Below are 27,599 nucleotides of genomic sequence, written 5' to 3'. Positions count from 1 at the left end.
CATGGGCGTCTGGAGTGCGTGGATTGTGTGTGAGATGGGTAGGAATCGAGGGGAACAATGAGGTGTCCTCCGTTGAAGTATGTGCCCCGACAGATGGATTTTCTCAGTTCCAGCATCATCCATGGTGGGGAATTTTGGGTGAAATCAACGGGAGATATCACAGAGGTCAGCTACAGGGCCAACTGGAATGGATACTTGGGGCATAAACGGGGGAAAAGTCATGTGTGATTGAGTGAAAGCTGGGATCTGGCTGGGTCTGGGATTTTGTGCTTCATGCAATTCACGAGTGGAATTTTTGGCGTTGTCTTGTCCCAGTCACAATGGCAGCTAACTGGGAAGTTCATTCCATAGCCCTAGATAAACTGTAAATGCATAAATTCCGCAAAAATTCCAAACGCGCGATGATTCCTTTAGGTCCATTGGTCATTGGCCCCGAGCGTTATGGCCAAGAGAAGAACGCAAAAACGGTCTTTGTCGTCTGCGACTCTGCGATGTGCTTCATGGGTGTATTCTTTTCTCTTTTGGGGTTTCAGGGTGTGATATTTCAACATAAATGTCCCATCCGGACGGAGTAGCACAATTACTCAGCGATGGCACCATACACTCCCTTATTTCCGGCCACGATATAGTGGACATGGAGCAGGAGGTCATCACTGAGGATATGGGGGCGAATGAGGTGGTCGAAGAGGCCTCAGTCATTGAGGATATGGATATTGAGTATCCGAGTGAGATTAAGGTGAAAGTTGACAACGAAGATGATGACAAAGTGTCAAAGAAATTTGCCGTAAAGACTCCCATGGAGGTCAAAACGTATGCCATCAAGAGGCGGGAAGTGGCTAGTGATAGAGGAGTAGCCACTAGTGAGAATGCCACTTCGGCTAAGAACAATAAAATGGTGCTTGTAAAGTTACTGCCGAAATTTGAGGCTACAGATGCACCTGTCGCACCACCTGTCGACAAATGCGCAGCAGCCAAGACGGAGAAGCAAGAGCCAGAGGAGGAGGATGACGAGGAGACCCCCGAAGAAGGGGCAGATGGTGAAAATGCCGCCTCCAAGACAAAAATCAAGCGTGAAATGAAGCAGCTGCAGAAGATGATGAAGGCATCCAAAGTCCTCTCAGACTTCATGACAGACGGCAATCATGCCCGGGCACGAAAGTCCCGTAAGTCCCATAGCCCCCGGGGGGCCCAGAGGCAACAACGTGGCCGTAGTATGTCCGTAATGGGAGATACTTCTTCAGAACTCCGACTAAACTTCCTCCGAAAGTCCACGAGCAATGCCACAGAAGACGTGACTACGCACAAAAGATCCAACATGCGATCACAAAATGCCGAATTCACCCTGAAGCAGCAGAAATTTCTCAATCGCATTCAGCGAGAGCAGCAGGAAGACGAAGAGGCAGAGGAAGATGAAGAAATGGAGGAAGATGAGAAGGAAATGGACGAAATGTCGGACAATTCCGAGAATGAGAGCAATGAAACAAAGAGTCTCAAGAGTACCAGTGAAAGTGCCGATTCAATTCCCTTTGTCAAGATTTCCAACCTGCAGAAGCCCCCAAAGGTAAAACAATCTCATTTTCTTCAATTTCTTTTTTATTCCCCTTCTGAAATTTGACCACACAAAAAAATCACAGCTTCTGAAAGCGTAATCTTAAGGTTTCATCCTGAAATCGAGAAATCTAAAAATATTCATTCTATATTTGCAACACTTGAAACATAAACAGTTTCAGATTTAATTATCAAGGTTGCATAATGTTCATATTCATTGATCACAAAAAAAATTCTTGAACTGTTCTCTATTTCCATCGGAATATTTAATTTGAGATTTGGAACCATTTAATGCGTATTTTAAATAAAATTTTAATTGGTGAATTTTGTGAAATATTGACATTGCAAAATAGAACCAGTAATTTATAGCGGATTTTACAGGATTGAGATCAAAGGTTTAAATTCCTTCGGGAACACGGTTAAACCTTCAGTCTGAAACCAGTATTACATGGATTTTAGATGGATTAGCCCAGTTCATGAAGATCATGATATCCTAAAAATAAAATTTTAATGTTTTTTTCAATATCTTATTTGATCATTTGTCCCTAATAACCAGTTCTAAGTTCAATTCTTCCCCAAAATCTTGTTTAGTGAGAATTTAGAGAAGTAAAGTCACATTGCTAAACATTACCGTGGTATCACACTAGAGAATTTCACATTAAAATTTTAATGTGCTTCACATTAATTCTTGCAGATATGTGTCCTAATGTGCAATTTTCGTCAAGAGCTTTTAGAAATCGATTTATTTAGTGATAAAAAAGTGGACTCGAGTCACAAAAATTGTTTTAAATAGATTAAAATAGCATAAATACGGTTGATAATAAATGAGCAAATTAATGAGAATTGAGCAAAATGAGCAAAATTTGCTCATTACATTTTCATTAGGTAACTACTTTATTGCAGTCATTCGGGTTGTTTCTGTGCCACAATTTTCTCATCAATTTATTCGTAATCAAATTGTGATAAAAAGTAATGCTATACCTACTATTTATCGCGCACAATATGTCCTAGCAATGTGTCCTAACTAAATCAGCGATTTCGAGTGGTTCTAGAAGTTTTAATGAGCAACTTTTCACTTTAATGTGAAATTTTCTAGTGTGATACGATAACTCCAAGGTCGCTACACTTGAAGCAATTAAAAAAAATTTTTTTTTTTTAAAAAATTTTCTCTACCAAGCAAAAACGTCAATTTTTTTTTAAAAAGGCATTTTTGACGAAACCCGATTCTAGTCTGTAGACACCATTAGGTCTCAAGCTCGTATTTGGTTTTAATTTAAAGTAAAGATTACAACAACTAAACTATTCTACAGTGCTTTCTGGTCACTGTTATTATTTTTAAAAATACTAATTTTAGTAAATTTCTTGAACTATCATCAGAATTAACCGATTTGGTTCAAAAACGTAAAAAGAGTTAAACCAAGACACATTCCAAATAAATTAAAACACTTGCAAAAAATCACAATAAAGTCTTAAATGGTCTAAAAAGAACTAAAAAAGGCACATTTACTTGCCAATTTTTTTTTTCACAAATTTGCGATAAACAATTTTTACCAATTCTTTTTAAAGCAAACTTCAAAAAAAAATAGAAGGGAAAATAGGGAAAAGTGTTCTGCTTCCAAACGTGCCAGCATTCAATTTAATTTTTGTAATTCCTTGTGCTTTCACGACATCGGGATGTCTCCTTTCGAAAACACCATTTTTTTCAAACTTTGACAATTAGAACCGGAGACATGACCATTTGAAAATTAAATTTATGACACCTTAAGGTGTCTACACATTGGGAACAATTCTTGTCAAAAATTGCTTTTTTGAAGGAAATTGCCTGCAGCGCTGTAAGCAGAAACGTCGAAATTCTGTCAAAAATGCAATTTTTGACGAAAATTGTTCCCAATGTGTAGAGGCCATTAGTCTTCTTGATAGTTTTCTTTTTTTATTTTTTATTTAAAGCAGGAAGCATTTCTTTTGTTTATGATGCAGATGGCATATAGGGGAAAGTACTCTCCATTCGAACGTTCATGCCTTCGAATAATGTGAATTTTCTACTATTTTTCTTAAGCGACTTACACATTTCTATTATCGACTAGACCGATAGCTTTGGTGGCCTATTTCGGCCATCTTCGTTCTCATAGTTCTTTGCCCTTCCGGCATTCTTCGAATGTCTTTTTCACATCATCTCGTTTGTCAAAGCGGCATTTTTTTGTTGTTTTTTTTTCATTGTACAATCCCTAGAGTATGCAAAACCCAAAAATTTTCGGAAATTTAAGGAACAAAAAAGTGCCTAGAATTACAAGCAGTCCGAAATTTGATACACTTACCCTATGTCAAAAAAATATGGTGTTTTTATTAGTCTGTGTGACCTACGTAATCCAATAATAAGAAAATATCATAGTTCAGAAATTTTTCGGACCCCTGCAAAAATATATCCTAGATTTAACCATCCTTTTACTTTGTAATCATCCGAACGAACAGGATTTTTGTCTATTCTAAAAAGAAAATTAAAAGAACCATTTCTAATTTGAAATTAAATTTCACCACTCTGTTTTAGAAGTTTTAGATGTGCAAAAGAAAAAAAAGCGCCAAGAAAAGCTGTTCATTTTCTTCTTGCTCTTCTTTTCCTTCTATTTCGTCGTCTTCTTTTTCTCTTTGCCCATCTAAAATAGTGAAGACATCTTATAGAATTCCAAATTACCCCATTTTACCTTAAGCGGTCTTCAGACTAGAGCAGACCTGTGCTCGTTAAAAGTCGTGTAATATCGGAAATTTTGTGTTGATAATTTTAATGGAAATTACAGATAGCCATACTTGTAACACTAATCCCGCTCATTCACGGTGCCATGATAAATATTTTTGCGCCCAAAAGACATAACAGACATAAAAACTCATAAAGAAAGAAATTTTCTTCATGATATCTTTGTCGGACGACGGATAGCTGTTCAGTACACATCCTTTTACTTGAATCTTGCAGAAATACAAAGAAATTAGATGCAAATATCACTTCAAATGGAAAGTTCTTAAATCGCGCGAAATTCAACTGTGAGAGAGAGAAATAGAGACACAAATAACTCACTTGACAAACGTCTGGCGGCGCTGCGGTTGCAAAAAATCTCTGAAATGCGACAAAATATTTTCTTCTCTATTTTATCCTTATTAGCAGGTCGTGTCCTTTCTTGTAATATGTACTTTTGCATTCCTTATTAACCAAAATAGAGTTGTGCAAAAGGGTTTTTCTCAAACTTATCCTGAATTTTGGGACAGCTCAAAAGAATATGAGTCTTCCAGCTTAAAATTTCATCCCAATATTTTTGTTGTAATATCGGCAATTATTCACAATTAACTCAAATAACTGTATTCAACAAAATTATTAAAAGGATTTTCTTGTGAAAATGACTTAACTGTAAGGAATTAAACAATTTTCACATTAAAAAACCTCTCATTTTCTCTACGTGAATTTTTGCGGCATTTCGAAGAATGCCAACAGGCACCACCAAATTCACTTCGGCTCTTCTTTTAGCTCAGGCCTGGACTAGAGGCTTAACCCAGTTCCCGAATGTCTTAAGTCATGAATAGCTAGTAATTCATTGCTTTTTGAGAACCTGATAGATAATTTATCTTTAATAATCCAATCCTGAGTCAAATTTTTCCAAAAAATCGTGATTGATAAATAATTAGAGCAGTTAAGCCATATATATCTAAGGACCTTGACAGACCTGAGGATTAGCCGAGAGACGGCTTAACATAATTATAATTCAAATAGTGGTTAAACTTCATTTCCATTATTTTCCACTAAATTGTCTCTCGGCTTAAGTCGTAAGTGTGTCTAGAGCATAAGCCTTATGCCCTAGACACACTTACGACTAAAGTCCAGAGACGACTAAGCTAGTTCAAGCCTAGTCAGTTCCTGACACACTACAAATGAGGATTAACATTCACTGGTATCCACAAAACATAACTTTCCTGATACGAAACATTTACGTTTACGATAGTAATATCGCCTGAAATGAGCTGATCTAGGCTTTTCATGCTAGTTCTGTACCTCACATTTCTTATAATGGAACTTTTCGTCAAATTCAAATTAATTTAAAAAAACATAATAAAGAAGATCGTGTGATAGGATAATTCTATCATCCGACTCTTCAAAATTTTCGCCTAGATATGGTCAGATAAAATTCCCCTGTCCCTCAAAGTTCCACTAAAAATGGAACTAAAAAAAACTTGAGAGAATCACAACTTCCAGTGGCTTATCTGACCTAAACCGTGGGTATTTTGTGGATTTGCTTTGTAGGAGAATGCAGACTACTTCTGCTGGCGATGCCACGGTGACACAGTTAATCTGTCGTGCTGCCAGTGTGTCAGATCGTATCACAGCAAATGCGTGAAAGTAGCCCAGACGGGTGCTCCGAGTCCGGAAGCCTGGGTATGTCCAGAGTGTGTACAATTGACTGAAATGTCTTCCAGTAGCAATTTATCTGTGGATCAATTGTCGACACTCCTCATGTTTGCCTGGAATCGAATGACGCAGCTGCCGAAGGTGAGATTTCTCTTTTATTTTTTTTTATTCTGTCTAGCTGCTGTAGTAGGTGGAATGATATCTTTTTTTTTCTTTTAATAATATACCTTGTCCATGTGCATTTTTTTTCTCAAACTCCTACACAAAACCACTCACAGAGAGGGTTTTTTTCTGCTCCGTGTCTCTCTTTCTCGTGACTTCTTTTGATGCCACGTTCATGCTCCTTGGGCTGAAACGGAGGCTTATTTGCTGGATCAATGGACTCTTCTAAAATGAGAGAGTTATATCTCATTTAACTGCATTGTCTCGTTTAACGGAAATGAACAATTTTTTTGTGCTAATCGATTGGAGAACTGATAAGGCGCTTGATGTGCTTTTTTTTCCCAGAGGTTTTACGTTACAATCAATAGTATATCTTATTGTTGACCTCCTTGCACTTTCCCAGGGTTGGATTTTTTTTAAATCATTTTTTTTTAATGGAAAGAAATCCTTCAGATTTAGAGCAGTGTGGCACAGGGTGACCAGCAAAAATTGCTGTATGAGTAAATAATAATTTTTGGGACGTGGCCTTCGAAAGATTTCAAATATAGAAACGCGAAGCGGGTGGAATTGAATGAAAGAGATTCAATCGTAATCGTGGTACCATTTCTGATTGAATGCTTTGAAATTCTTTTCTAATTGGGGCAATTGAAACACTGCTAAAATCCAAGGTCGCGTCATATTAAAAAGTAGTATTTTTGGAAATCTAAAGCACAAAACATTCAACTTTTGGTTTATTTCTCTTGAGGAGAAGTTCCTGTTTTAAAAATTGAGAAAAAAAGACATGGCAAAGCGTCTCAGGTTTGCGGAATGCTCGAAATCACGAGATACAGCTTTACGTGATTCAGTTTTTCGAATGGGTTTTTGATGCTTACTAGTCTACTAGCGACTAAATTGATTCATAAATCACAAAAGCGTTTCAAAATCGAAAATTAGTAAATAAATGATCATTTTAGATTGTTCTGGTATGAGTCACAAGGATACGGACAAACAAAAAATGTAATACAAGAAAGATAAGTCAATTATGGATATTATTTAATATTTAACCTATTTATTATTGATTTCAAGACCTTTCCAAAAAATCCAAATTTAATCAAATCACTTGAAAAGTAAGCCCTTTGGAGAGGTTAAACTTTGACTTTCGAAAATTCATGATGGCGATATTTTTAGATCATGGTATGTTTGGACGAAATATTCGCCTGAACCAATAAATTCCATAAAATTTGGCAATTAAGCGACGCCGATTCATTCCTACAGTATCTCTGGACGATTTCCCACCTTTGGATTTTTTAAGTTTTTTTTTTAAGTTTAAGTTTAAGTTATTGAAAAATTTTTGTAATTTGCCATTTTTAACCTAAATTATAAATTATCAAAAAAACAGATTATTTCTTATTATTTATCATAATTTTTATATACGTATATTTACCATTGACAACTTTAAAAATGTACAAATCCACCATTTGCCTCTCAAATGACATAAACTCAAAATGTAATCGGTTTGCATTAAGTTGGTTGAATGTTTTGATCATTTTAAATTAGTTTTTTAAATGAGGCAACAAACTTTTGATTTCTCAAAAATGACCAACTTTTGGAAAACAATTATTTATGATATGAAATAAAATTAATTTTTTTTTTTGAAAAATAAATAATATCTACGGATTACAGGGAATTCATCTGCAAAAAGAAAAATGTTGAAAAATATTTTTTTCTATCATTTTTTTCACTTGTTTTCTCAAACATGCATTAGGCAACAAACTATTGACACTCACTGTATCTCCTGTTTAAAATGATCCTGTTTTAAATGATTTCTGAGAAATGATTGTCACGCTGTTCGTCCGTCTATGCGTCTGTCCATCTGGCTGTTACCACGCTAGAGCCCAAACGGTTAAAGATAGAGACTTGAGACCTTCGCGGAACCCCCCCATAAGTCGACTCAAAGATCGTTAACATGCCCCTCATATCCAACCGCCCCTCCCCTATTCCTCAATAACTGTGTTTTTTTTGGGATTGCTCGAAAACGGGTCATGCGATCTTTCTTTCGTGATGACCCAGACAAACATTTCGTCCTTATACGAAAATACCGTTTAATAATTCCTAATAACGGTTTTTCAAGGTCAAAAGGTTAAAAGGCTCTAGAGAGCATATTTCTCATCCAAATGGTATCATGTTTGGGCTCGTTGGAAAGGTCTTGGAATTTCCGATAAAATTAAAACGATTCATAATCGGTTCTGAACCGGTTTTGAGCCGATTCATAACCGAAAATCAATTCTATTAACTTGAACTTCGTAAAGTCTGGGACACTTTGTCACCCCTTTTGTATTTTTTATTTTATTTTTAATAATTAATTAGGAAACGCAATACTATTAACTATAAGTAATTTTTTCTTGCTATTTCAATCTCAAACTAGAATGTAGTGCCCAGCCTAAAGCGGCTCAAAACAAGCCTAAAGAGAGTCCAACCTAAAGCGGCTATACATCTTTCTATCGAGTAATAGAAAGAGGTATTTCTATTGCTGGAATTCCACAGGGATAAAAACGATAAATAATCTGTTAGTTAATCTGGACGTTTCTAGAACTAAGGCCTAAACGGTTAGAGATGGCGTCTCTGGGTTTTCAGGGGAGCCTTCTACAAGTCAACTTTGATCCTTTAAGGTCTAGGTTAGAAGGTCAAAATTCGGGGGTCAGAAAATCATTTTTTCTGACTTTAGAGCAAGACATAATTTTAGATGACTGTAGGAAAAATTTCATTTTTGGGTCACCGATGACCCAATCGTCCTTAAAGGGTTAACGTCATTCATATAACCTTGAAATTTGTCATGCGATTTTTTCTCAATTTCGAGGGTTATGTAGGCTGACATTTCGTGACCTTTAATTATTCCTTCTAACAGTTTTCAAGGTCAAAATTCAAGTATGTATGGATTCATTTGAGAGATCTTGAAAACTAAAGTCAATCTTAATTGGAAAGTTATTAGGCTGGCTTTATTGTTGCGACGCTTTGCTATTTGTCACTATATTTTTTTTTTTAAAGCAAAACGGAAGAAGGTCACGATATAATTTAATCCTCATATCTATTTTTGCCTAATCACAATTTGAAATGTGTAAACAGAATTTACTCAATCGCTTTTAATATGAGTCAATGTGCCACAAAAATGCTTTAAATGAGCGGAAGAGGAAGAACGAGGGAGAAAGAGAGAGAGAATATTGAGTTATCAATTGAGTCCGGGAGGGGGAAGCTAAAGAGGACACCACAAATGTTGTCTAATTTTTTTTGCAGACAACCGAAGTTGTGGAGAATTTCAATGTGGCGAGTCTGAAGAAGTGTGAGTCATACATTAAGAATAATGTCACATTGGCTGATCTCAAGTCCAACATACGGCAGAAGAAGTACAATGCAACTCATGAGTTTATGATGGATGTCAAGTGGATTCAGCACAATTGCTATGTCTATTATACCTGTGTTAGGCCCTTTGATATGAATTTGCTGAAGGTGGTGAAGAGTCTGGTGAGGGTGTGCAAGCAGGAAATGAATGAGATTGAAACGTGCTCAGAGTGCTACTACAATGCCAATACACAGGCTGATTGGTTTGTAGAAGTCTGTACGAAGCCACATATTTTGCTTTGGGCTAAATTGAAGGGGTTTCCCTATTGGCCGGCCAAGGGGATGGCTGTTAATGGTACGACGTCGGTCGATGTGAGATTTTTTGGGGCTCATGATCGTGCCTGGGTGCCCATTAAGGAGTGCTTCCTCTATTCGGAGAAGAATCCGAGTCAGGGGAAGACAAAGAGGAATAATATTGAACGGTGTATTAAGGAAATTGATGTACATATTGCTAAGATTAAGGATAAATTTGGAACATTCAATTATCCGGATTTCCGGACACCGTACGATCCGCAGAATGAGCTGAAGCAGCTGCAAATGATGATTCCAGCCTATTTGGCTGAGAAAAAATCTCTAGCCAAGATACTCAATACGAAAATTCAACCAACAACATCGGCATCGAGTACGAGTCCTAAGAATAATCTTACGTACAGGATCATCAAGACGGCGGACAATAATTTGTCAATAGCGCCAGTTGTGAAGAAATCCGAGCCAGTGAATGGGGTTGTGAAGAAGGAGACGAAGGCAGAGAAGGAAGAGGAGGAGGAGGATGTGAAGGAGGTGAAGGAGGAAAAAGCACCTATTCCGGAAGTTAAACCCACCAAAATTGTTATCAGTAGGAAGAAATATCTCGATGTTATGGCTTCTCAGGCAACTCCTCCACCCAAAACAATTCTCGAGAGTAAGTCATATCAGGCAGTAAAGAAGCCCCCGACGACGACGACGACGACGTTGACGCAAGGGAATGAACAACGAAAGGTGGACAGTGTGATTATCAAGAGGAAATCTTCCAATTGGAATGCAGTGCCATCGAAAAAATCCCGGCCATCGTGCGATGAAGTGGATGAGGGCAAGCAGAAAGATGGAGCTGAGCATCAAGTGTCCAGTTCGGATGATTTGGTGAAGATGAAAGAAAGCAATAGCCAGAGCAATAGTAGTAGTAGCAGTAGCAGCAGTAGTAGTAGTAGTTTAGGTAAGAAGATACCAGAAGTAGCAGCGGCAGATCCAGTAGCTGGACCATCGAGAGTAAAAATGCCGCCAGATTCAACGAAGCAGAAGAGGCCAGAAGAGAAAGAGCCTCCAGAGAACAAGACAAAGGCCAAGAAGAAATTGCCTGAGAGGAAGGATGAATCCTCAGAATCTGATGTCAATTCGTCACAATCTTCCACACCACCGAGCAGTGATTGCAGTTCCTCAACATCTTCCTCCTCATCCTCCATCACAAAAAAGCCCATTGTCATCAGTACGGGAAATTTGTTTGACAATGAAGAGATTCGCTTTGAACAATCACCCACAAAGGCACTTCCGGAAAGTGAGAAATCCATCATGGATACAGCTTTGATATCCCTTCCTCAAATCAGCATTATCCGGAATAAATCGGCAGGACTTGCCAATGGGGACGAGAAGAAGTCAACTCAGGATTCCAATACACCATCTTCATCATCTTCCTGCCCTACGGCTCCCGCGACAAAAGATACCCCAGATCGAGGGCAGCAGAATGAGGTGACAACGACTGAGGCGAAAAAGGATGTGCCCCCGCTCAAGGAAACCCTCCAGGAAATTCGTCGAAGGACAAGAAGTAGCAATTGCTCCTCGAATTCTTCCATCAGCAAAAAACCACCCAATGAAAATGCCAAGGAAACTCTATCAACAACTCAAGAGAACGGCATCAAGGTAATCGAGGAGGATAAGCGAGAACCTGCAGTGACACGTTCCAAAGCTTCTCGCATGAATTCCCATCAGGAACCTCAAGAAAAAAATAGTCCCGAAGTCGTAGGAAGTACCTCGAGAAAAAATTCAAGGGAACCTCCAGAATCTGTTTCCCCGCCCAGTAACGTGATAGATCTCGAAGTAGAGGAGATTCGGATAAAATCTGAACCACTGTCTGACACTGAAGAGACACCACCATCGAATTCTCATGAATCTCGTACAGAAACCATCCCAAGAGATATAGCAGGAAAGACAACAAAAGGTAAACTCCAACACAGACCTTTTGTCTTTCGATCGGGTTTTTCCGGACAGTCAGAACGAAGCCGCAGAGTAGGACTGAGGAAGCAAGAGAGGAATATTCCAAGGGCTAGGAAAACCTTTCCAACCAGCCTGAGTGTGGGTGCCAATAATCTCCAGAATATGAATAGTATGGTGTACATCCCGATGGATTCAAATCTCAAGAGACTGGATCGGGATTCCAGTCCAACGTTGATTCCTCCACTTGCAGCCGTTGTGAAGACATCCGCCAGCAGTTCAAGCTCAGTGACATCGCATGGAGGGACAAATTCTTCCAGTTTGCCAATTCCACCACTCGTTCCTACCACCAAGATTCCAGCAACGCAGCAATCCCAGCATATGCTGTCGGGAATTGTAACGCCGAGTCTGGCCAATGCCATCACGGATACTATTGTCAAGGGACCGCCGAAACTAATGGCAAAACCCACGGGAACTCTGCGATCCGACGGAGATACCATTTTCCCATCAGAAGCCGGTCCGGCTTGTCAGCTGCTCATCGACAATGCCCACAAAGTGAGTTAATCTTTTTTGATTTTTCTTTTATATGTATTTGGGTTGTCATTGAGGGGTAAAAAGTGCCACTCGTAGTGAAAACGGAAGATCAACGAGATCTTAGCGTTATCAAATCGTTCCATAAGACCAGCAGATCGGCATAATGTTTCCCAGAGATCGACGAATTAAAAAATCCGTAAATCGGAACGATCTTTGTAAAAGAGTAGTGGGTCGGAAAGATCTTTACGGAAGATCAACAGATCTGCAAGATCTTTGGAAAAGATCTTTACGAATGACTTGCGGATCTGTGAGATCTTCTTTCCAAAAGTTCAGCAGATCAGTACAATCTTTACGGAAGATCTACAGTTCCGCAAGATCTTTGCAAAAAAATTAGCAGATCGGTATCATCTTCACGGAAGATGGACAGATCTGCAACATCTTCTTTGCAAAAAAAGTAGCAAATCGGTATCATCTTCACGGAAGATCAACAGATCTGCAAGATCTTCTTTGCAAAAGATTAGCAGATCGGTATCATCTTCACGGAAGATCAACAGATCTGTAAGATCTTCTTTGCAAAAGATCAGCAGATCGGTATCATTTTCATGGAAGATCAACAGATCTGCAGGATCTTCTTTGCAAAAGTTCAGCAGTTCAGTACGATCTTTACGAACGATTGACAAATCTTAAAGGTCTTCTTTGCAAAAGTTCAGAAGATCGGTATCATCTTCACGGAAGATCTGCAAGATCTTCTTTGCAGAAGATTAGCAAATCGGTATCATCTTCACGAAAAAACTTCAGATCTGCAAGATCTTTTTTACAAAAGATTGGCTGATTGATGAAATCTTTGCAAAAGTTCAGCAGATCAGTACAATCTTTACGGAAGATCGACAGATCTACAACATCTTTGCAAAAGGTCAGAAGATTGGTATCATCTTCACGGAAGATTGACAGATCCGAATGATCTTCTTTGCAAGAGATTAGCAATTTGGTATCATCTTCACGGAAGATCGACAGATCTGCAAGTTCTTCTTTGCAAAAGATTAGCAGATCGCTACGGATCTTCTTTGCAAAAGATCAGCAGATCGTTACGGTCCCTAGGGAAGATCAACAGATCTTCAAGATCTTCTTTGTAAAAGAAAAGCAGATCGCTATTATCTTTACGAAAAATCTGCAGATCTGCAAGATCTTATTTGCAAAAGATCAGCAGGTCGTTACGGTCCTTACGGAAGATAGACATATCTTCAAGATCTTCTTTGTAAAAGATCAGCAGATCTTTACGAAAGATTTGCAGACCTGCAAGATCTTCTTTTCAAAAGATCAGCAGATTGGCAAGATCTTTTTATAGATTTAGCAGATCAGTACGATCTTTACGGAACATTGACAGATCTGCAAGATCTTGTTTGCGAAAGATCAGCAGATCATTACGGTCCTTACGGAAGACCGACAGATCTTCAAGATCTTCTTTGTAAAAGATCAGCAGATCTTTACGAAAGATCTGCAGACCTGCAAGATGTTCTTTTCAAAAGATCAGCAGATTGGCAAGATCTTTTTATAGATTTAGCAGATCAGTACGATCATTACGGAATATTGACAGATCTGCAAGATTTTGTTTGCAAAAGATCAGCAGATCGTTACGGTCCTTACGGAAGACCGACAGATCTTCAAGATCTTCTTTGCAAAAGATTGTAAGATCGACTAGATCTTTGCAAAAGTTTAGCAGATCTGTACGATCTTTACGAGAAATCTACAGATCTCCAAGATCTTCTTTGCAAAAGATCAGCAGATCGGTACGCTTTTTACGGAAAATCAACAAATCTGCAGGATCTTCTCTTCAAAAGATCAGCAGATCGGTATAATCTTTACGGAAGTTTGACAAATCTACAAGATCTTTCTTTGCAAAAATTCAGCAGATCGGGGCGTTCTTTACAAAATATCAACAGATCGACAAGATTTTCTTTTCAAATGATCAGCAAATTGGTATGATTTTTTTTTGAAAAGCTGATAGATAGGCGAGATATTTGCAAAATATCGACAGATCGGTAAGATCTTTTTAAAATTTCAGCAGATCGGCACGATCTTCACGAAAGATCAACAAGATCTTTTTTTTTTTACAAAAGACCAGCAGAACGGCATGATATTTACTAAATATCAGTAGATCAACAAGATGTTCTGTGCAGAAGATTGACAGATCGATAATGTCTTTTGAAAATGGTCGGCAGATCGGCGATGTCTTTGCAAATGATCGAGAGATAGACTAAAACTTTGCAAACAATCGAAAAATCGTCACGATGTTTTCAAACAATTAGTTGGTCAATACGATCTTGACGATAAGTCGTCAAATCGGCACAATCTTTGTAAAAAAAATCGGTAAATTGACAGATCGGCACAGTAATCAACTGTGAGCTGCAATGATATTTACCCCTGGGTTCTCAACCTAGATTTTTCTTTTTGTTGGGTTGAATCACTGACAAAATTGTTTAAAAACCAATTTCACTGATTTTTATATTCAAATGGTTTTAGCTTGGTTTCCACTGAATCAACGTGAATCTTTGTAAAGAGAAAATAAAAGGTCTTTGAGTAGTCAACAACTTTCTGGAATTAGTGAGGTTTGTGAAACCAACACCAGAGGCGCTGTAAAGCAACTTCAGCGCCTCTGACGATGGCATCACATACTTATCAAGTTCTAGAAAGTTGTTGATCGTTTCAGGACCTTTCGGTTTTTATTAAGCAGATGGATATCGATTCAGCAGAACCGGAGATACAGCCTTTTAATTACCAAAATTTGATGTAAATTGTTTTGCCCGTTTTGCCGAGATTTCAGGCGCAAAATTTTATTGCTGGCAAAATATTGAACAATTTTGTATGTGATAAGACCTAAGCAGTAAATATCGCCCGAGAACTAGCGGTTAATCCTTCTGGACCCTTTCCAGATGACTGACTTCTTTAGGTCTGTGATAGAGGATACGCTGGGAGATTTGGCGAGCAATGGATGTTTGGATGCGAAGGTAAAGATGCTGGAGTTGGAGATTGAAAAGCTGAAATTTGCTCACAACAAAGAGATTACGCAGCTCAAGAATAACACGGGTAAGAAGGTCCACTATAAATTCCACAGGACTCTTGCTAAATAATCCCGTTCTGGAATAGATTTGATCCTGTGCGAGATGAAGAACAGCATTGAGCTGGAGAAGACACGTGTGATAAATGAGACGAGGAAACAATGCGAAATTGAACGGATTCGGGCTGTGGAGGAGACAAAGAAGAAGCAATGGTGTGTGAATTGTGGCAAGGAGGCACAATTCTACTGCTGCTGGAACACCTCCTACTGCGACTATCCATGTCAACAGCAACACTGGTCACGACACATGAGTTCGTGTGCCCAGAATGAGGCTACATCGGCGGCAGATCCTGTGAGATTGCCCCAGTCAAAATCATTGAATCTTTCATTCATAATCTCAAAATTGTCTTTTCCAGAAACCTCAGAAGAATCATACTCGGTCCACAAGCCAAACGGGAGGATCTTCAAAGGGAAAGGAGGGCAACACGAAGAATAGCAATCCGGCCAGCAATCGAAATTCCCTGGTGAAGAATCCGAGTGCAGCACAGAGAACGGTGAGTGAAACTTATTTTTCTCTTCACAAGAAAAAAGAAAAACAATTGCCTTTCAGTGCTCTGTTGACTTTCATTTTATCACGTTCGTGATAAAAAGCGAACAATACTGAATTGTTCAAAAGCCAATTAGTAAAAGTTGTTTTTGTTGCATTGCACTGATAAATGTATAATGCGATTTTTTTACATTGAATTTCAATTGATTTTGAGGGATTGTTGGGATTATTGGGATTAATTTGATGGGAAATTGATTTCGGTATAAATTCTCTACAGTCTACGACGTCTACGATATTGCTGGACTGACGCCATGGGGGCGCTGCAGTCAAAATTCCTAATTAGCAGGCTAACACATTTAAAAGTTCTTAACACAATTACTTTATTTTAAGGAGTTGGAGCGAAATTAATTTGGAATGACTTATCCTTAATATTAAGTACTTAATTAAGGCCTTTATTAAAGTCCTAAATTAAGTAATTCGTATTAGGATCTTGAATAGTATTTTTATTGAGTACTTAATTAAGGACTTTCGATTAAGTATTTTTTAAGTAGGTGCCCCAAACCAAATTATATAAAGCAATACTTTTTTACAATATTACTTTTTTATTTCTTAAATAAAAATTGACTAATTAAAATGTCAATTTATAGATTTTGTTGTATCCTTTGAGTGAAAATTCAGGACATTTTGCGTTTTTCTCAATTTTCTTCGCAACAGTAATTATCAATTTTTAATACTGAGAAAAAAAGAGGGTGCGATTAACTTTTTTTCCTCATAACTTTAACGATTTTTAGATGTAAAAATATATCAACATTTTTTAATGTTAATTTTACACCTGAAAAGGGTAATATTTATACCAATTTAGGATCAATACTGCAGGGTAAAATTAACATTTCCGGAATGTAATTTTAATTTCTTCGGATTTCTCTCAGTGAATGCTCGATAATGTATAAACCTTCGATATTTGAATGCCCCAAAATTTCCACTCCTTAAGGACTTACTTCTTTCTACAACTTCGCGAATGAGACAATCATTTAAAGTGATAAAATCACGCCGATTGTTATTCCTTCCGTCCGTTACCAGATCTAGAATCCAAATGGTTGATTATAAGAGAAATCCGAAAAAGTTAAAATGACATTCCGGAAATGTTAATTTAACCGTGCAGTATTGCTCCAAAATCGGTGTAAATATTACCCTTTTTAGGTATATTAGGGGTTAAAGTAACCCTTTTTCATGTTAATTTCACACTTAAAAAGGTGTAAAATTAACATTAAAAAATGTTGATATATTTTTACACCTTAAAAGTTACAGTTCTGAGGAAAAAAAGTTAATCGCACCCTCTTTTTTAGTCGTATAGTCGTATTTTTTCGTGAATTTTTCATGAACGCGAAATATTTCGCGGATCGCGGAATTTTTCGCGTAGTTTCGCGTGCCGTGGAATTTTTCGCCGATTTTCGCAGATCACGGATTTTTCGCGGACCACACAATTTTTCGCGGATTTTCGCGGGCTGCGAAATGTTTCGCGTATATTCGCGGACTGCATTTTCTTGCATTGCTCACCAACTTTTCTTCATTTTCAAGTGAAATTTTGCACTTATCAAGCCTAAAGAAAACACTAATGTGGTGTAAAGTTTGAGCGTTTGAGGCCTCTATCTCTTATAGTTTCTGAGAATATCGACTTTAAAGTTTTCATACACTTTTGTGCAAATTGAACCAAATTTACCATTAGTTCCAAGTGAAAATCCCTTGAAGTTTGTCCACAAACCGAATTTGTAATGTAAAAATCGCACCTTTATGAGCTGATTTAGGCTTATCACTGACTTAAGTACGTGACTGTTCTCAAGTGCTTCTGCGTTATCGACTTTTATTTGTCTGGGTTTTTGCTACGGCTGTTTTCGCCATTCCCCATCGTCTTCAAAAACTATCAGTCATGACAGGAAGCAACACAAAGAAAAGTCGATAATGCAGAATAATTTGAGAACAGTCATGTGATAAAAAGACTAAAGAAAATGTTCAGGAATAAAACTTATCAATTTCCATTAGAATAGCACCATGAAAAGTATTTACTGCATCTCAAACGTTTTGTAAACTTAACGTGAAGCATATCCTCTAGGTGAATTTACAAGGATTGTCAAAAGAAATCCATAGTTAAAAAAATATAAAACAAAAAATATAGAGTCCTAAGTTTGAAATGCATTATTTTTATAACAAATTTAATTTTTAGTAAGGTAAAGTACCCTCGAGTCGACCGGTTCCTCGACTCGACAGAAGGTCAATATTTAAATGTTTTAATGGTGACTTTCTATAAAATTGTCACTGATTCGTATTTATTTATGAAAGAATTGACCTATTAATGTTAGATCATACGCCAAATATTAGTGCAAATATAAATAAATTGAATAAATAACTCTACCGGTCGAATTGAGGAACCGGTCGACTTGAGGGCACTTTACCTTACTGTCTCTTAATGAGTATTTTAACGGAAAAATTTAAAAGGCAAATTATTATATTGGTTTTCTTCAAAATGATTCTTATGTACATTTAAAATAGAATTGATAGGAAGTGTCCGATATTGCAAGCTGTCCGAAATTTTGAAACATTTCCCATCAATCCTGTAACATCTCAGAAAAATAATGGTGCAAAGGGAAATCTTTTTCCTGAACATTTAGCACTTTACTGTTCTCAAGTGCTTCTGTATTATCGGCGTTTTTGTGGTGGCCTCTGCCATAACTGGTGTTTCTGGAACAAGGCGAGGACTGGGGAAAACAGTCGAGTCAGAAACAAACAAATAAATGTCGATAATGGTACAATGTCAATGAAAAAGAAAAGTAGAAATTTTTCCCCTGAACATTTTTTAGCACATGACTGTTCTTAAATGCTTCTGCACAATCGACTTTGTGTTGATTGCTGTCACGAAATTAGGATGGGTGTCAACAGTCAGGACAAGAACCAACACAAAGGAAAGCAATAATACAGAAGCACTTGAGAACAGTCATGTGCTAAAAAGAAACATGAATAGAGGTATATCTTTCTCCTGAATTTTTTTTTAGTACATGACTGTTCTCAAGTGCTTCTGCATTATCAACTTTTCTCTGTGTTGCTTCCTGCTATGACTGGTGGGTTTAGAGCAAGGCGAGGACTGAGAAAAACAGTCGAGAAGGGAATGAACATATAGAAAAGTCGATAATGCAGAATCACTTGAGAGCAGTCATGTGCTAAAAAAAACATGGAAAGGGCGAAGTCTTTCTCCTGAACATTTTTTTTTTAGCACATAACTGTTCTCAAATGCCTCTGCATTATTGAATTTTCTTTGTTGGTTCCAGTCTCGACTGTTTTGCACAGTCCTCGTCGTGTTCTAGAACCACCAAACAGTCATAGCAGGAACCAACACGAAGAAAAGTCGATAATGCAGAAGCACTTGAGAAGAGACATGTACTTAAAAAAATGTTCAGGAGAAAGATTTCCCCTTTTTCATGTTTTTTGCACACATGACTGTTCTCAAGTGCTTCTGTATTATCGACTTTTATTTGTTTTGGTTTCTGTCTTGACTGTTTGTTGCAGTCCTCGTCGGGTTCTAAAACCCGACGTGTCGTTATTCACTATTTGTGTCGGTTTTTCAAACTTTTCCGGTTTTGGGATGTATTCCAGGTTCCAGCGACTAGTTCTTCTCCCTGCTATGCTCTCGTGCCCAATCGACATGGCCATGGATGGGAGATGGTGAGTGGATCGCAGGCGAACATCTCAAATTCTCTGCTGCCGTCGTCGATGGTGCTCAATCAGCAGACTTCCAGCATGATGTCGGGTTCTGTGGCCCCTTCAACTGCCTCGCCCCATGTCACTGGCTCCAGTGCCATCATTGACGGAGTCCTCATCACTCCCGACACCTACTTGACAAAAAAGTGATGTGCAAAGGGCTTGTGAATAAATTTGATGTTGCTTCAGAGTAAAATGGAAAATGACTTATATTTTCTCACAATGACTACTTTTATTTCTCTCAATTTAAGCACTGAATTATTTTTGTTAATGTTAATTGATCAAGGTTAAAAGAAAATCGAGAATTATTTTTAATTTCATCTTAGAATTTTTTTTGTACAATTGGACGATTGTGAAATCGAGACAAATTAAACAAGTTTTTGCTATTTTTTAAAGAAATAAATATTTAAATAGATTGATAGATCCTTAGGTTACTATTTTAAGAATTATTGATCTAACAACTTAATCTAGCGCTTAGGAAACAATAAATTTGAGAATATTTCTGAAGAGTTTTGTGGTTTTATTCAATTCAATTCAATTCAATTCTGGGACGGTGGACATGCATAACAGCACTATAAAATCTATCAGTTGCACTGAGTAAAACTTAAGAAAATTGACTAATAGAATCGTGTAGTAAAAGACAAAGTAGGACAAAGTAGGAGAAACGCCTACCAAGAAACTACCAAATCGGCAAAGAATAACAACATATGAAAGAGAGAATGAAATGCTATACTAGCCACCGCACCAGTCCGCAACAAACCACAAGACACGAGTTAAATTCTCCGAAAATTAGGAACTCAGTTGCGTGAAGATCGACATTCCTTCCATATATAAGAGAAGACAATTTGCCAAGAAAGCTACTTCTATTGATTGTACGTTTCTTCATAAATACCGGAAAAGAATTGTAGAGAGTTGGTCCGAGATATGTAAAAGTCCTCTTAAACCATTCAGTTCGTGGATGGGGGACTTCCACTCTAGGACCACATCTAAGGAGACGAATGCGTCTGGAATTAAGGAACCCACCTCTTATGAAGAAAATTCTAAGCGTTCTGTATTTAAAGGCATAGGAAATAGGAAGCACTCGACATGTCATAAACGTTTCCCAAAGAGATTCATACTTCCGTTTTCGAAAAAGAGCTCGAAGACTCGTTCTTTGTGCCATTTCTGCAGATTTCAGACAGTAATGGGGAGCAGCACCCCAAACAGAAATACCATATTGCAAGCGTGAGTCAATACATGCAAAATAGAAAGCACGCGCTACATCTGTAGGACAATACTTCCCAATCTGGAACGCTTTAGCGGTAATAGGGGCAAGAGAATTAGATAATCGTTGGATATGAAGCTTCCAGGATAAACCACTATCGATAGTGACTCCCAGATATATAATCTCCTCTGTGAAAGGGATTTCAATACAGGCATCACCACACATCGCCAAGCATCCAGGAGCATGACAAGAGATAGAGGTGAGACCACTGGAAGAGGGGCTAAAAAAGCGCATTGCTCTGGATTTCTTACTAAGTACTAACGAGTTAGTGTTGAGCCATATTCTGATATCACGCAAGTCTTCATTCATCATATTGTGAACTTCCGCCCAAGACCTTGCCTTAAAAATTATAGTCAAATCGTTCGCGTACGCTATTACCCTACCATTGAGATGAAGCCCCAAGAGCTCATTTAAATAAATTATAAAAAATAATGGACCCAAGACTGTTCCTTGAGGTACTCCACATTTAATTATACCAAAGGCACTGTGGCTGCTCCCAAGGCGAACACATTGTTTCCTAAGGGATAGGTAAGATTCAAAAATAGAAAGACCCAGACCCCTAATACCCAGATTGGAAAGTTTATTCACCAAGATTTCATGAGACACGGTATCAAAGGCTTTTGTTAAATCAAGGAATATCGCACCGACACAATACTCATCATTAACTGAAAGATTGATCTCATTGACAAAAGTAGTAATAGCGCATCTTCCGTACTAGAACCCGGAGTAAAACCAAATTGATCTTGATGAAAATAATTTAAATCATTTAAGAAGCCTTGGAGTCTATTCTTTAGATTTTTTTCAAATATTTTTGTGAACACAGAAAGAAGTGAAATTGGTCTATAGTTGTTAGGATCAGTTTTAGGGCCTTTTTTATTTTACTTTATTTTTGGATGGAGTTTGTTCAAGAGTTTTTTGGTATGGGAGATGACGTTGAGTTCAAAATTGTATGGTGTGAAGTTGGTTGTAAATTTTTGATGGCGCAATTGGTCATAACCTCACAAAAAACCAGTAAGCCGAGGAATTTTGTCCAGTATGCTGGTGAAAGTTCTCGCGTCCAGTTCTCCAAGAAGCAATGCAGAAATGGTTCCGGATCTCCCTTCTCTTGTGCATCTTTGGCTTCCTGAAGGAGATTCGACCCTCTGAACCGTTTGTGACGGATTTTCTTCTTGGAGAATGGAGAAATATCACAGAGGAACAGGTTAGTTTCATCTAAACATGTTTTTCTGCCCCTAGTTCACCAATTTCCACTTTGTCATTCAGGTCAATAGGGATGTCTACCCCGTGGGAACCTATTCCTATGCAGCGCAGCTGATAATAGTGTTCCTAATTACGGATTTCCTCAGGTAAACAGGAATTGCATAATCCATGTCTTGCCAGAGATTCTGAAGAGATTCTTCCTTCTTTTCAGGTACAAGCCCCTGATCGTAGTGCTAGGACTGTCTGGGATTGTAACATGGAGTCTTCTGCTTTGGACTGAATCTCTAGGAGCTCTGCAATTGGCAGAAGTCTTCTATGGAACGTACCTGGCCACAGAAGTTGCATATTTTACTTACATCTACGCAAAAGTGGAGCGGGAGCACTATTCAAAGGTCACATCTCACACAAAAGCTGCTATTCTCTGTGGAAGATTTATTGCTGGATCCTCTGGACAGCTGCTAATCTTCCTAAAATGGCTGGATTACCGACAGCTGAACTACATCACTTTAGCTGCACAGATTCTAGCCACAGTTTGGGCTCTCTTCATCCCGCCTGTCCTCACCAGTGTCTACTTCCATCGCAAGGCATCTGTCCAGAGGAACAACAATGAATTCATGTCATCTGAACATGAACTGGTGATCAAAAAGAGGAAGAACGCAGCAATACTCATTTGGAGGCAATTCCGGAGAGCATACACAAACCGGAAAGTCCTAATTGGAAGCTTCTGGTTCATCTTCGGAATGTGTGGCTATCTGCAATTTATTTCCTACGTCCAAATCCTCTGGACGGCCATCAATGTGGACAAGGAAGAGATCTGGAATGGTGCTGTGGAAGCAGCAATGACCATTCTCGGAGCAATTTCTGCTCTCATCGCAGGATACTCTCACAGCAGCTTCCTCAGTGATCGACGGAGTATCTTCATTCTCGTGATTGTCTCACTGGCAGAGGGATTGGCAATTTTTCTGGGATCTCATACAAGCAATCTCTTCGTATCGTATGCAGCTTATCTCATTTTCGGCGTACTCTACTCATTTGCCTCCACGATTGCCAGGTAAGTGAGATCTCTTTTACAAATCATTCCCCATCTGCCACGGACGCCACGGAGATAAAGGTGCAATCTTCATAAAAAGTCAAGATGCAATGTCTCGCCATTTATTTGGTTAGCGATTTGAGGTGAGAATTGCGCAAACTTCTCTCCTAGCCATGACTATCAGTTATCAAGGTATTTGAGGAAACATTTGGAGTAATTTGTAAACTATTATTCCCTGCAAGGTCACACTTGAAAAGCCGCAATTACCTATTTTTTCTCATTTTCTTATCGCAGTTTCTCCAGAAAGATTTCATTCAATCAATGGAATCGTAAAAATCACGAACATTTTTTTTTTATTTTCTCCCATTCCCGCGGTAAATGGAGAAATATGCTAACGTAAATGATTTTTTTTGCATCGTAATTAAATATTTGTCAAGTAAGCAATTCCAAAATAATTATCGCAATAGAACTTTTTCCAGAAAGACGTTGAAGAAAAAATTTACATTTTAAGTCTCTTAACTTAAGAGATGAACTTTTGATGCAATATTTTTTGGAAATAAATTCTGAAATAAATAAAATAGCATTATAATGATTAACAAGTAAAGCTGCAGTGCTTTGGACTCTCTGATTAAGAATATTTTTCAGAACATTTGGAATTTAATCCCAGATTTCCTTTTGATCTCTCTTAAAGCATATGAAGCATATGCATCATGGAATTATTCGGTCAAGGGGGAAATAATTTTGCTTAGAAATCTGTGCACCTTTTCCAGGATTATCACAATTTATAAAGGGAATCCCTCTTCCAGCTCTTTCGAGTTCATATTTTCGACACTTCTTGCCCTTCCTTTAAATATTTAATTACAGGAAATTAAATTCTGTTAACTCTTTCGTCTCTTTTGGGACTTACCCAAAGCAGCATATGAATATTCAATGAAAAACAATGTTTTTTAATTCTTAAGAACTGATAAAAATCCTATTCTTGTGGATGATTACAAACTATAAGGATGTCCAAATGTAAGATATTTTTTATAGACTGCAATATTAATTCCAGGTGAAATTATGGCTTGCAGCATATGCGTCAGAATTAATTATGCGTCACGATAATTAAAAAACAACTTCTGCAGTAATTTAGACTCTTAATAATTAAAAAAAAAAAACTCCAGGAAGACGCAAAATACTTTTTAAAAAGATGTGAGTAATTTAGTAAGTTTGTATTCTAATTTACGAAACAATATTACTTAGGGGATTACTTATTAGATATTGGGATATTATATAATAGTTTGCCTTACAAGGAATATTGAAAAAACTATAATTTTATCGAAGTGTATAAGCAAGTAAGTTATAAGCATGATACTAACATTTTTTTGTGAATTATACGTAGTGAAAAATTTTATTAGCTGACTAATTTTGCCCCAGTTTCCTCTATTTATTTACTTAGGGGAAACTGGGGCACCACCAAACACGGGGTAGCACCAAACACTAATTTTTATTTCTAAACTATTTAGACTATCTCGACCATTTCTTCAGTTCAGTAAAAATTTATATAAGTCTTGTCCTCTGAAATCGAATATCCTATTAAAAAATTGCAACCCCGTGTTTGGTGGTGCCCCAGTTTCCCTATTTAGCAAAATAAAAAATATTTTATAAAAATAAACATTTCGGAAAATTTTCAAATTTTTTTTAAAGCTTTTAAAACATGATTAAAATAGGATGAAAAGACGGAAATTTGTATCCAAGTTTTTAAGCTTATGCCGTGGGCAGCTAGATTGGCGATTTAGGAAGAGTTGCACGGCGAAATTCGGAACAGTCAAGAGGTAGTAAGAATTCAAAATTTGCATAGGCCTAGTCAAAGCTATATGTGGATGTCACAGTACATCAGGTAACACATAAAATCACTTCTTCAATTTACCTTTAGGAGGACATTTTTCGTCTATATACAAAAATATCGTTGAATCATTCTTAATAATGGTTTCTCTAGGCCAAATGTTCAAAAAGCTTTAGAGGAAGTATTTTTGACCAGAAGAGGATAATGCTTGGGTGTTTTGGATAGGTCATGAACTTTCTGGCAAGTCTGTACCGGTTCTATTCGGAATAAACCGGTTATAAATAGATAAGTAATTTTTGGTAAGAAAATAAATTGCTGTTTTAGGCGATTTTTTTAGTGATTTATGAATCGGTTCAAATCGGTTGTAAGCCAGTTAACGGTAAAGGATGCAAAAGTACTTTTGAGGTACCTAGGTCTTTAGACTACTATGACAGAAAAACATTTCGATATTTCAAAAACTCGAGATACAAAAATTTTGATTTTTTAACTGTTCATAGGTATTAAGAGTAGTTATAATTCCCTGAAAAGTTGATCTTTCAATTTAGAATTTAACTGGTTTTATTTAATTTTTAAAAATGTTATAAAATTTTAATTATTAAAAAAAAGTTAAATGCGAAAGTGGAAGCTCTCCTTTTCGAGGAATGTATAATACTCAATGTTACTGATCAACAGTAAAAATCAAAATTTTTGAGAATTCTTTTATTCATTTTCTCAAAAATGGATTGGACTAGCAGAACGTACGTCTCATGCTTTGCGAAGTGCTCGAAATCAGGATTTAGAGGTGCTATAATATTCACATTGTCTACCTTCAAAATAAATATATTCGAAAATGAAAAAAAATCTACGAGTCCTTTTCGAATTGAACCAAAAAACGGATAGGGAATTTTTATTCGTAAATTTAAATAGTCAGTAAATTTTCAAATGTTAAGTAATGTTTTCAAGGCAGGAAAATAGTGAAATATTGTTGAAAAGAGGAAAAATAACTAGTTACAGTAGACTCTCTCTCAATTGGGCATTTGGGGCAAAATGTCATCCGGTTTATCGATAGATTTAGACATCAAAGCCTTTGTAAATCCCACAAAAAGCGCTCAATTATAAAGAATCACGATAAAATAGGAAGAAGTACAGCGAATTTGAGCAAATTTGTTTCATAATTCAACGTGAAAATTGTCAACAAAATTTTTCGCCCGATTGAAAAAGAGCCGATTGAGCGAGAGTCTACTGTATAAGAAAAACTTGATATCTCTCAGATATTTAGAGTAACTTTTGATATGTTTCGCAGTTTTACTAACAAAAAGAGAATATTTTAATGACCATAATGTCTTTGCTAACATTTTATCCTTCAAATTGAATTACAAAGTGTCCAAAAAGTTTCAGACTTCTCAAATTGGTAGAAAATTCAAAAAGTATAGGGTAAGTGTGCCAAATTTTGGCATAGTTGCATGCAAGCGTCAAAGTCTCAAGTTTGAAATGTAATATTTTAAATACAAATTGATTTTTTTAAATTATTTCTTCTGGGCTTGGGACCTTGTAAAGAGTTTACCGTCTTTATTTACTCTAAAATCATTCTTAACCACATAGCTTTGGTGCCCTATTTCGGCCGCCTTCATTCTCATAGTTCCTTGCCCTTCAGGAATTCTTCCAAAATCTTTTTCACGTCATCTCGTTTGTCGAAGCTACATTTTTTGTTATTCTTTTGCATTGTATAATCTCTAGAGTACGTAAAATCTAAAAGTTCATGGAAATTCGAGGAACAAAAAAGGTGGCCGAAATTGCAAGCTGACCGGAATTTGGCACACCTACCCTAATTGATTTATTTTGTAAATTAGATTAGGTGTAATTAGATTGGAAATTTCAAGACCTTTCAAATAAATCAAAATTCGATCAAATCGGTTGAGAAATAAACACTTTAAAACGATTTAACTTTAGATCTATGGACAAAATGTCTGACTTACCTATAAAATGTTACCTTATTCATGTTATTCCAATTCCAAGTTCTTCGAATACTGATGTAAAATAAATCTTACAAAGCTAAAATGCAATCAGGGGGGTGACATTAGCTCTGAAAACTGCGACCAGTTTTAGTGTAAATTTTTACCTGTTTTATTACACATTTCACGAGATATCTCCAAAACTACGTAGGTTGACAATTTGGGGTCTTCGGTTGCCTATTCTATATTAAATTGGCTTTTATTTTGTATTTGTATTTTTTGATAATTCATTCTACAATGACAGAAAACAGCTAATAAACTCAAAAGTTTTTTCGGCACGCTAGAAACATATGGGAAACATAGGAAAAGTCATGCCCCTGAATGCAATAAATATAACAATGGCATTTTCCACATGAAATAGAATCTCTGCTTTCGCAATCTGCTGACACATTGAGGGTAGCAATAAAGTTGCAATTTTATTTATGGTCAATTCTATGTCCATTGCAGTGCTGAAATTGCGAAGCATCTCGAGGAAGATAGCTTTGGACTTGTATTTGGGTTCAATACCTTCCTCAGCCTGATCCTGCAGACAATCCTCACGATGATTGTCGTGACTGGAATCCATCTGAGTATTTTCCAGCAATTCTACGTGTATGCATCGTATTTTATTGCACTGGGATTAGTTTATTTTTGCATCTACATTTGGGATTTGTGCACAGTGCCCAAAATTACCCTGGAATAATCTCATAGAGGGATTTTAGAAGAAGACTGGGCTATAGAGAATATTAGTAAGTGCGAGGTGTTTAT

The 27,599-nt window shown here is 37.2% G+C and overlaps 2 protein-coding genes across 2 annotated transcripts in view; both read left to right on the top strand.

Annotated features, from left to right (window-relative positions):
• The window catches only part of LOC129809946 (E3 SUMO-protein ligase RanBP2-like), a 38,102-nt gene extending 18,053 nt beyond the window's left edge, over positions 1 to 20,049 (top strand). The window contains exons 8-14 of the mRNA XM_055860111.1: positions 555 to 1,561; positions 5,831 to 6,076; positions 9,368 to 12,211; positions 15,121 to 15,274; positions 15,335 to 15,597; positions 15,662 to 15,799; positions 19,438 to 20,049. Coding sequence (XP_055716086.1) covers positions 555 to 1,561; positions 5,831 to 6,076; positions 9,368 to 12,211; positions 15,121 to 15,274; positions 15,335 to 15,597; positions 15,662 to 15,799; positions 19,438 to 19,692 — 4,907 coding nt within the window. The 3' untranslated portion in view covers positions 19,693 to 20,049. The remainder of the gene's footprint in view (positions 1 to 554; positions 1,562 to 5,830; positions 6,077 to 9,367; positions 12,212 to 15,120; positions 15,275 to 15,334; positions 15,598 to 15,661; positions 15,800 to 19,437) is intronic.
• Positions 20,050 to 21,881: 1,832 nt separating this feature from the next.
• On the top strand, positions 21,882 to 27,534 carry LOC129809937 (thiamine transporter 1-like). The gene is made up of 4 exons (XM_055860102.1): positions 21,882 to 22,007; positions 22,070 to 22,152; positions 22,218 to 23,057; positions 27,300 to 27,534. Exons 1-4 carry the CDS (start codon positions 21,882 to 21,884, stop codon positions 27,532 to 27,534), a joined length of 1,284 nt encoding a protein of 427 aa, XP_055716077.1.
• The last annotated feature ends 65 nt before the right edge of the window (positions 27,535 to 27,599 follow it).

This window comes from Phlebotomus papatasi, chromosome 1 (assembly GCF_024763615.1).
Source record: "Phlebotomus papatasi isolate M1 chromosome 1, Ppap_2.1, whole genome shotgun sequence".
In the NCBI taxonomy this organism is placed as follows: Eukaryota; Metazoa; Arthropoda; class Insecta; order Diptera; family Psychodidae; genus Phlebotomus; species Phlebotomus papatasi.
Note: the sequence above shows the minus strand (reverse complement) of the source record. Positions and strands in the feature narration are given on the sequence as shown.